This window comes from Calidris pugnax, unplaced genomic scaffold, assembly GCF_001431845.1.
Source record: "Calidris pugnax isolate Ruff unplaced genomic scaffold, ASM143184v1 scaffold8, whole genome shotgun sequence".
Classification (NCBI taxonomy): Eukaryota; Metazoa; Chordata; class Aves; order Charadriiformes; family Scolopacidae; genus Calidris; species Calidris pugnax.
Window position 1 is genome coordinate 2,021,863 of NW_015090830.1, and position 11,286 is coordinate 2,033,148.

Below are 11,286 nucleotides of genomic sequence, written 5' to 3' on the forward strand. Positions count from 1 at the left end.
ATCTACAGCCTAGTCCATGTGAGGAGGGTGTAGTCAATACCACAATAAGATCTGCATCTACACCAACCTTTCTCATAAACACCTGCAAGGGCTGTGTGATCAAAGCCAAACAGGGACATTTTAGAAACTCACTCAGATAGCTAGGGTAAGAATGACTTTATACAGCTGTCCTAAATACAAGCACCTAGGAAATGAAATCTGGTCAGCAGAACCTTAACAAGCAGGTTGAAAAGTGATCCAATCATGGTTTCTTTTACTGGCTTTTACTCTCCCTGTTGTGGGATCTGCCAGGTTTGTACCCATGGGCCTGAACCAAAGGCTCTTCACTCTTGTATTGTTTATGTCTCCCCTTACTTGATGAGGTCTCATGAATGTCAACCTAAGATATGTTCATGTTTAGCCACCAATTTAACTTTCTGCAACTGTCATTAAAAATGGAAAGAATTCAATTTCATCAGTATGCTTCTCTAACAAGAAATTATTCCCTTTCTACAAATTTATAAGCAGGTCTAATTTATAGATAAGCCTTGTTCTGCAATCATTTTTTACTCTCCGATGTTTTAAGGAAAATAAAATAATCAATGACATCTACTGCTTGCAATGTTTTCCCTTCAGATTTATCTCAGATCTGACTTAGCCCCTTACATTTCTTCTTAATTACTGGCAAACAGTAGTCCTGTAGCTGAGGAACTCTGTGATTACTTGCAGACTATCATACATCTAAATACTTAATTCAAGCTCTACATCTCTATTCAAATTTACTTTGCAGTAAAAAGAAAAGCAAAACTTGTCTCTGAAGAAAGTTATTAGATATATTAAGATACCTCTTCTCGCTTCAGAAAGGCCCACCACACTTCATACCAACTGATCTTTAAAAGTATTTTCAAATTCAGAGACAGTAGAAGAGGGAATATTTTTTATATAAAGCACAATCTTAAATTCTGCCTCACAACTTCATGTTTATGAGTTAACCAATACCCAAAACTGGCTAACTTATAAACAACAAGGGCCTCTACATCAAACTTATGCTTGCACAACTATGTGCTTTACTGGTTGGAACAATTTCCTTCAAAAAAATATAACAGCATACTAGCTGTAGAGCTAATTAAAAATAACACTTCTGAAAACTTTTAACTTATTTTAACTTTGAAAAAATCCAACAATATTCAAGACAGAATTTTATTTAAGAATCAACAGCAAGGGATGAACAACAAATTATAAATAATCTGGGCCCATTTAATGAATGTACTTCAGTTACTACAGTATGGTAATACAATCATATACCTTAAAGCTTGTGAGCAGAGCTGTTAGCAATTACCACACCACTCGTCTGCTTCAAAGGAAGCTAAAGGAGGGATTCCCTTTATAAGGGAAGAAAGAACCGATGAGGAGGTGCTACGTTCTAGCTTGCTTCACCTAGTGCATGTATCCCTGGGGAGGCTTGCACATGTTGGTACAACGGTTTCTTAGGTGCAAATGTGGAGAATTGGGCCACAGTTTTATAATACTCTGCCAACTGTTGGCTCTTCACTGACTCCCTTTCACCTCTCTCTCACACTACTTGGTGTAGAAAACATGACCGCCCGTCACTGATCACACCTCTAAACGCAGAAAGAAACATACAATCTCTTCTCTTCATCTCCTCAGATGCTTACATTCCCAGATAGAGAAGCTACACAATGAGTATCTAAAGCTACTTTCCTCCTCCTTGGATGTAGCAAGAAAACTTCACCAGAAAGTGCTGGCTTGTACCCAAGTGCCTCTCTCAGACCCTCAATGGCTTCATGGGCTTTCACACAGACCAAAGCAGGGATCTCCAGCTGAAATTCCCTTTGCATCTGACAACACCAGCAGGAGAGCTAGAGGCTTCAGTGGGCAGCCTGAGGCATCCAAGTTGCGAAGGAGTCCTACTGTTCCCAGTAGTCATAAAACTGCAGAGAAGTTCACTTTCACTGAGCAGCCAGAATGCTCAACAGAGCTGCTAGGCTTGTGGGCTATCTGCTGAAATATATTACTTGGGTTCATTTCAAGACAGAAGTATTTTTTTCAAGAACCTGTGTCCTTCTGAAAGGGAAGCTTTGTCTTCTGCACAGATCTACTGCTTAGATTCTGATGTAAAGAATGGACAGTGACTGTCAAATGATACTGGAATGATAAGGTATGAAAAAATACTCATATTTAAGAAAAACATGTCTGTGACTTAAGGAACACAGATTTAAATTGTAACCCTATATATATACATATATATATGTGTGTGTATATATATATATAAATGTATATAAAGACACATACACGTATGTTTTACTATAGTAATATACATATGTAATTTGTATATTGCCATAGTAATCCTTCAGGTTCACACTTGAATACAAGCCAAAAGCTCCAAGTCTTCAATAATAAAATATGCATCACTGTTATATATAGTTAATACAATTAAAGATTTATGAAAGCTTATTTCTAAATTTAGTTGTTGATACTGGAAAGAACAAAGTCTCTCAGTCATTATCCTTCTTCCTCTCTGTCATTTCATACCTTGAATTCTTTCCTCCTATTCCAATTGCACTTTCTTTTCTTCATGTATTCTCCTATATCCTTCCCTTTTCTTTTTTCACAAAGCCTCTGAAAAGCTCAAAAGCCTCTGAATTTGGATGTCTGTTTTATGACGGGTGAGAGGTGACTGAAACCAAGATTTGTTTTTTCCCCAAATGTCTAAGATACAACAATGATTTATAACCCAAAGTACTTTCTTGAAAATATATATTCTACTTGTAACCCTTTTTATAGAATCATAAAACAACTTTCAATGAAGGAGAAGCTCAAGATTCCAAGAACAATCTTTATAGTCTACTTGAGATACCATCTAGTTTGGTGATCAGTCCTGAACCTTATTTGCTGGAGGCTCCACATTCAAAAGCTAGCACAGATTTAATGCCAGAAACCATTGTAATGAAAATGATATTTAAGTTTAAATAAAGACTAGGCCAGATTTCTCATACCTTGCCAGATTTCTTATGTCTTTTTTCTCTTATAAAGTTATTTATTAGAATTATATTTTTACAATCAAAGTCTCACAAGTGAAAAAAGACATAGCTATTCATACTGTTGATGATAAACTGATTGACATCACTTGGGTATCTTATCCAAATCCACTTACATTATAAAGGTAAATTTGAGATGTATTTTATTCAAAACACAAAACAAACCCCAAACTCACAAAAAACCCCAAAACAACTATTCCAAAATACAGCCTTGAAGATGAGTTATTTTATTTTCACATGATTCTCTCATTGATTCTTACCTGGGCAAGGCAAAATGTTGCATTCCTGGTACTCTAGAGATGGGCCGAGGCAAGGAAGTCCCCCGTACTTGGGCTCAGGGTTGCTGCAGACCCGTTTGCGATTTCGGATACCTCTACTGCAGTCACGACTGCACTGAGACCACGGAGACCAGGGCGACCAGGCACCATTGATGGTATGAGCAGAGTATCGTCCAGAACGCAAGAAATCCCCTGACAATCCTAATAAAATAAGGATTGGAAAAAAACACTGAATTAAAACACATCTCACCACAAAACAACCTTTTCTTCTTCAAATAGTAATTTGACCAGGAGAGTTGTTTCTTTAGTCTCACAATCCAAACTCTAGTTTTATGTCAAGAATCTCTTGCATAATAGAAATTTCATAATCACTTGCACAGACCTACAGTGAGGACGTGGATCCAACTCTTCAGTTAAAGCTTTACAGCTGCATTGACTGAACTAAAGTCAATTTACTCCACCTGAGGATCACAAAAATTATCTCTTGCACAGGAATTGTCATCAGAAAATCTCCCAGCTCACTTCCAGTACTGCTTGCTGTGCCCAGAGGCTCATGAATGTCTTAGAAAGCAATACACTGTACTTATCCTAACCATAGTCAGACTTTAGATAGCGTATGGCAATAATTCCACAAAGTCTAGTGAGACTGCCCTTTTGTGGAGAGCAACGTTTTGCCACTTCAAAAACCGGTTTATTTTCCACTGAGTTGAATTGTTCTAAACCACACATAAGCTATGGAAATCAGCCTTTTGGAGACACATATGATAGAATACTTCCTAGTTAAAATAACCATCTGGCAAGTGGAAAATATCTTTTCTAAGTGAGTTTAGTATTGAGAAAAGGCATTAGATTAAACAGCAATGGAGACTGAAGTCCACTATGTATCAGTGATAGGGGAACACACAGAATGTTGTTTACACCATATAACCAACATGGTTGGATGTAACCCCTGCTGAAGTTCTAAGAATCTGCAGTTAATTTGAGTATCTTTATCACTTTTAGGCTTGGCTCTGCATGGAAGACAACTCCCTCAACTCCCTCAGCACAACACCAAACTTGCTCTTGAGCTGTAGCATTACCTATAAGCAGTGCTACTAAGCACCTCCAGCAACATTACTGGTATTTCCTACTGTTGCCAAAGCAGTTCACCTTCCCCAGCGATAGTATCACTGGAAACTATGATTGATGGACCGCTAACTGCTACTTTCACTACAAGCACTTAAGTTGTTGTGATGAGAGAAGGTCCTGACAATGGTACTTAAAAGAGCAGATGATGCGGCTGCCTGACCATGCTAGAGCTTCAGTATTGCAAAAGTCCAGATGAATGGCATCATCAATAGCAGAGAAATGCGGGGGATTGTTTGCAGCTTAAACAGCAGCACAAACTTCTGTTCTAAAGGAATTGTTTTATGCCCTACCCACGAGCACAGGCACTGTGGGAGTATCAAATGGAGCTAAAGAAACAGAAGATGTACCGAATCACGTACTGGGAACAGCTACAAGTAATACTGCAAAGAGACTGCCCAACAGGACTCCTGGACTGAACAGGACCAGTACTCTGGATAACCAGAATGGAGGAGCCCCTCATTCATGGTGTCCAGTACTGAAACTATTATGCCTTATTTCTTCCTGTGCTTATGGCATTAGTAATAATGCTTAAATTCTGCCCTTTCATCCCAAAGTAGATGAGACTCTGCATATCTTTATTCAACATGATAACAACTGGTAATATTGGAATGATGATGCAGCAACACAGAAATACTTATAAAAAGAAACCGATGAAATTAATAAGAAAACAGCAGAACAGCAGCATAAAAATGACTAAGAATGGGTAAAACCTCCCAGTGATTATAGAGGGTAACTACTTCTCTCCTGCTGAGCCATATTCTATTACACAGATATTAAAAGCAGCATTTCAAGAAACATGACACACATTCAAATCCAGTAAGAAGAAAACACAGAGAAACGGCATGGGAATTATGAACACAGGTTCACTCTCTGTAAGAGAGAGCTCTGTAAGAGGGGTTTTTTTTGCCATTTTTTTATCACTTTGGTCATGGAAATGCCCAGCTTAGGCATGCAGTGAGCTGTAAGACCAAAATAATAGTGTGTTTTTAATAACAGCATTTTAAATTAAGGTCTTTTCAGTCATTAAATTAACAGCAAAGCAAACAATGAAAAAAGTGTTAGACCAGATTACTAGCCATTTTCTTCAAAAAACACTGCAGTGTTCATCACTTCATACCAATACTAGGATGTTCTGAAGACTTTTTTGCAGTACAGGTGTAGCTTTCTCAGTTCTAAGGAAAATGTGCAACCTTTTTTGCCATTATGATATTAGATATTATGATATTAGATTTCTTGTCATTTAAATTGGCGAGTGGGGAGGGGAATCTTCTAAGGGAAAGTTCTGAGGCACTTTAGCTCTGAAACAGAAAAATATTCTAAAGAATATTTTAAGTGTGGAGTTTGGTCTGCAGCAAGTGTTCCCCTGTGTTTTCTTCTTTCTAAAGCATTAAAAAATTTATTTCAAAGAGCGGTCTTTTCACAGTTTTACTCTAACTCATACAGTGTTTATAAAGGGGGTTTAGAATTTGGTCTTCAGACAGAAAATACACATTAAAAAATTAACATGATGACACTAATGCCATTAAAAATAACAAGATCAGTTTACGTTCTGGAAATACAGTACTATTTGTACCTCGAACAACCTTATAACCTTCTACAATGAGTTGACTAGGTCCATGGATGAGGGGAGAACAGTGGATGTTACTTATCTCAACTTTAGTTAAGACTTTGATCCTGTCCCCCATAACTTCCCAATAGATGAGTCAACAAAGGATGGGCCAGATAAGTGGACAGCACAATGGATTGAGAATTGGCTGAATAACTGGGCCCAAAAGGTTGTGATCAGTCATGCAAAGTCCAGCTGCAGGAAAGTCACTAATGATGTATGCCAAGGGCCAGTTCTGGGTCCAATCCTGTTTAACACCATCATTAATGATCTGGACAAGTTTGATGATGACACAAAACTGGGGAGAGTGGCTGATACATCAGAGGGTTGTCACACTTTGACTAGGCAGAGAGGAAACTCATGTAGTTCAACAACGGGAAATGCAAAGTCTTGTATCTGGGCAAGAACAATGCCATGCAACAGTAGTTTGAGGCCAACCACATATAAAGGAGCTCTGTAGAGAAGGATCTTGAGGTCCTGGTGAACAACAAGCTGACTGTGAGCCAGCAATGTGCCCTAGTGGTAAAGAAGGCCAACAGCTTCCTGGGATACACTGGGAAGATCCTTACCAGTAGGTTAAGGGAGGTAATTCTTCTCCTCTACTCAGCACTGGTGAGATCCCATATGGAGTTCTGGGCCCAGTACTGGGGTGGATTGTGAAAGAAAGGAAGATATGGACTTACTGAAGCAATTCCAGGATAGGGCCAATGGATGATTGAGGGCTCAGAGTATCTTTCATATAAAAGGCTGAGAGAGCTGGGACTGTTCAACCTGGAGGAGAGAAGGCTCAAGGGGATCTCATTAATTTGTATAACTACTTGATAGGGGGAATAAAAAAGAGTGATCCAGGCTTTTCTTAGTAGTATCCACAAACAGGACAAAAGGCAATGGGCACAAATTAAAACACATAACATTCCATCTGAACACAAAAACCACCTTTTTACTGTGAGTGTGTTCAAATAATGGAGCAGGTTGCCCTTAGAGGTTGTGTAGTCTTCATTTATGGAGATATTGAAAATTTTACTTTACAAGGTCCTGGGCAACCAGTGCTAGGTGACCCTGATCAAGCAGAGAAATTGGACTAGATGATCTCAAGAAGTCCCTTTCAACCTAAACGATTCACTGATATTTAAGTACAATGGAAAAAAAAAAAAAGAAAAATAAAAGCTTTACTTTTACCTGGACTCTTACAAAACCTAAACTTGATCCATTTATTCCACTGAGGAGGAGGTCTGACTGATTATTCAAGACATGACTATTTTCCTATTATTCTTGTATATCCATACTTTTCACATGTAAAATCTCCTTTGCTGATTGTATTCAGAAGTTATAGGAGAACACTGTGAACAGATGGTTATAAATTTATGTTATAGATTATTCTAAGGATCCTTCTTGAGTACTATGAGATTTTAGGCCTCAAGATGTGGGGAGAGAAACTAAGCAGGTGGTCTCTCTTTCAGATACGTTAAAGAATAAGGAAGATTATTTCTTTCAAAAGATGGCAGGGCACAGAATGACTGCCTCTCTGAACACAAAACTCTAAAGAGAATGTTTGGCAGTGACAGAAAACTCACTCTGTGTAAGTATCCCATCAATGCAGCCTCTGCATTTCTACAAAAACTGTAATTATCTCCTTCGTAGGCAATGCAAAAAAAAGTATGACCTGAACAAAATGATTGGATATACACAACAGCAGATACAATATAAAATAGGTAGATACTAGAGAAGAAATCTAAGAGAATAGAAGACATATTTGAAAATTAAAGTAATGAGACATCATTCTGTAACAAACCTCTTCAGTTTAAGGACCTTGTGCTTCTGAGGCATTTCCATTGTGTTACAACTCAGAACATGCAGTCTCTTTTAAATTAATGTTGTTCAATATCCTATATAGCTAATATTTAATAAAGGCTCCCCCCTAAACAAGTTTTTAGTATTAGGACATTGATACTTTCACATGCTATTTTAAAAAGGCCATATGGAGAATGGGTGAATTAAGAAGAGTCAGGGTTGTTCAGCCTGGAGAAGAGAAGGCTCTCGGGAAACCTTATTGCAATCTTTCAGTACTTAAAAGTAACCTACATGAAAGATGGGGACAAACTTTTTAGCAGGGCTTGTTGTGATAGGAAAAAGGTTAATGGCTTTAAACTAAAAGAGGGAAGATTTAGAATAGATGTAAGGAAGAATTTTTTTACAATGAGGGTGGTGAAACATTGGAACAGGTTGCCCAGAGAGGCAGTAGATGCCCCATCCCTGGAAACATTCCAGGCCAGGTTGGATGGGGCTCTGACCAATCTGACCTAGTTGAAGATGTTCCTGCTAATTGCAGGGATGTTTGCACTAGATGACCCTTAAAGGTCCCTTCAAGCTCAAGCTGTTCTACGATTCTATGATTTGTCTAGCATAATACCAATAAATCATGTGCACGTATACATACAGACACACTCAATATGTACTTACACAGATGCATGTATTATAAATACATACACACACATATATATACACGTGCACATATAAAAAAGAGGACTCATGATCTAATTATTACATGTCTGCAGAGCTCTTGTAGCTGTCCATGCAAAGACTCTGTTTCAAATGTAAAGTCCAACCACCGCTTGCTTTCTTTGGCCAACTGATGTGTAGTAACTTGCTAAGCTATGGAAAATGGATGGAGAATAAGAATCATTGAGTCCTTCAGCTAAGAAGTCCTGTTTATTAATTGAGGTGGTGGCAAGGACAGGGAATGGGGGCACAGGTTGTAATGTAAAGCTAACCAAAAGATTACATTGTAAAATTTCTTCAAGAAAAAACTTCTTCAGAAAGTAAGTGGCTATACAGAACCAAGACCTATCTGTATCACAGTTCACATCAAATTCAAGAGGAGAAGTTATAAATACAAAACCATTGCAATCTTTCAGATCAAGTGGCACAAAACTATGAAAACTCTTACTTTTCTCCTAAAACTGTGGTTTTCTTGCTTGCCACCTCTCCTTGCCATTTGGGTCACATTCTGATTGCTCCATATCCACCTCCAAGAACAGAAACCAGATTGTGCCACCCAACAGAAAACAACATAAAGCCTTCTGCATTTCTCATCTTATTTCCCTCAAGGTGAAAATATCTGGCAAAAACAGAATGCAAGGGCCAATGCCCTTAGCTTGGTAACGGCAAAAGTCTAGTTGCTAAAACAACTTAGTTGTTCCCCTTATTTAAAGTTTATCTACAGAAATAGTTGTGAAATTTGCAAAAGGAATGATCAGTCATAGCATCGTCAGTGAATTAATGAATAGTTTTCTCAAGACAGAGAACAGCTATGAATCAAATCCAGAATTGGCATTTATGACAGGTTCATCATTCAAATGTTTTAAACTAAATTGTTCTCAGAAAGCCTATGGCTGTCTTAAAGACCTGTGAACAACTAGAAAGTAGGAATTCTGCTTGCAGTTTACCAGCAGGCTGATATTCAGTTGTTAAGAAATCGTACTCAATAAATTGCTGCACACTGAGGCTAGAAAAGGGAATTTAGTTACTTAATCCCAGTAAAATTTTAAACAGGCAGCTATGCTTCCCTAAAGTAAAAATTTGCACAAGTAACAACAAGTACTGCAAAAACATCAGTAAAAGCAATCACCAGGATTTTGTGTACAAAATAACCATCAACTTCTAAGATGAAGGAAGACAGAAGATACAAACTGACATCTAAACAGAAGACTATTCTCTCATTTTAAGTGTTTATGCTTTGTTCAATATAGGTAAAATTACAGAGCAATGCACTCTGATTCACTGCTGATTTCCTTATTCCATTATACTTAACAAACACGTATAACTGAAAAAAACATCTAATTAAGTTATGTATTTCTGGTCTAAACCAAGATCACAGAATCATAGAATGGTTTGGGTTGAAAGGGACCTTTAAGATCATCTAGTTCCAACCTCCCCGCCATGGGCAGGGATACCTTCCACTAGACCTAGGTTGCTCAAAGATTATTTGATAAATTCTAAGTAAAAAAATTTTGGTCAAATTGGAATAGTCTTATAAATCCACAAGAAATTAGGGTTCAGAGACATGTTAACATGAAAGTCTCCTAGCTCTGACTAGTACAGGAGAAAAAATCTGCCTTTGCAGGAGCCTGTAATGAGATTTTGATTAGCCTGATTCTTCTTGAAGACTGCAACATTCCCAGCCGAGTTCAATTAATTTGCTTTAAAAGTGAGGCTCTAATAAGGCACATATACTTATAATAATTCTCTAGTCTAGCCTGTAGCTAAGGAATACAGCTCTAAATAAGAGAGAAGTAGCAGTGACACCTGATAAATTATATTATTTGACTGATTTATGCCTTATGCCCTCCTCTTCAAATCTAACAAAGAAAATTCAATTATCCAAGCAGTCTAGGTTCATGACTTTGGGAAAAGACAATGTGGATCCAAAGTATCCTGAATCATTTCTAACTGACAGCATGAAACACTGTTTAAAGTGCAGCAGGTAGCAAGGATAATCGAAGATTGTTTCAGTGTTGTCACTTTCTGAAGATACTCTGCAAGGTATTTGACAATATCATTGAAGCATAAAACTTACGTACTTTCAGGCCTATATACCTATAAGTTTATAAAAACATCATAAACCTTCTAAACTTAGTAAAATTTAAATGGAAATAAACAATGACAAACATTAATGCAGTTAAAAAAACCCAAACAGTATGCGGATTGAGGATGTTATGTTATCACGAGAACTTTATTTCTTTTACCTAGCTTTTCTGGGTTTAAATATTTAATCCCAAAGCTCCAGTGAAGATTTGTTGTTTGTCAATCAAACTTGAATTTGTCATCAAATTCAGTCTAACTTCCACAATTCATTTTGTTCTTATCTCAGAATACCACAGTTTAGCTTCAATAGGACAGTACGAGATAACATCTCAACATGTACTCCTCCTGACTACAGGACACTGCTTATTATCAGCACCTGTTTTATTCTGTACTAAAACCTGAATGCACTATAGATTTCCTGTGGGTAACACTAGGGTTTAATCTATCTCTTCACAAAAGATTGTCGCCATTAAAACAGTATTTCAGGCAAAATTACATCCTGCCTTCAAAAATAACTATTGTTTGAAGTTTGGCATAGAGAAAGCACTGACAACTGAGAATCTAAGTTCAGGTTTCGGGGTGCCTTTTTCTCCTTTAAGGAATTTGTGACTTTTCTTCAGATATTATTCTCCCTTCCACCTCACCCTCCCCC

General features: G+C 37.6%; 1 protein-coding gene across 1 annotated transcript in view; it reads right to left on the reverse strand.

Moving 5' to 3' along the window:
* SEMA5A (sema domain, seven thrombospondin repeats (type 1 and type 1-like), transmembrane domain (TM) and short cytoplasmic domain, (semaphorin) 5A) overlaps positions 1-11,286 on the reverse strand; it is a 220,831-nt gene that overhangs the window by 21,296 nt on the left and 188,249 nt on the right. The window contains exon 16 of the mRNA XM_014940999.1: positions 3,299-3,517. Within this exon, the coding sequence (XP_014796485.1) occupies positions 3,299-3,517 (219 nt within the window). The remainder of the gene's footprint in view (positions 1-3,298; positions 3,518-11,286) is intronic.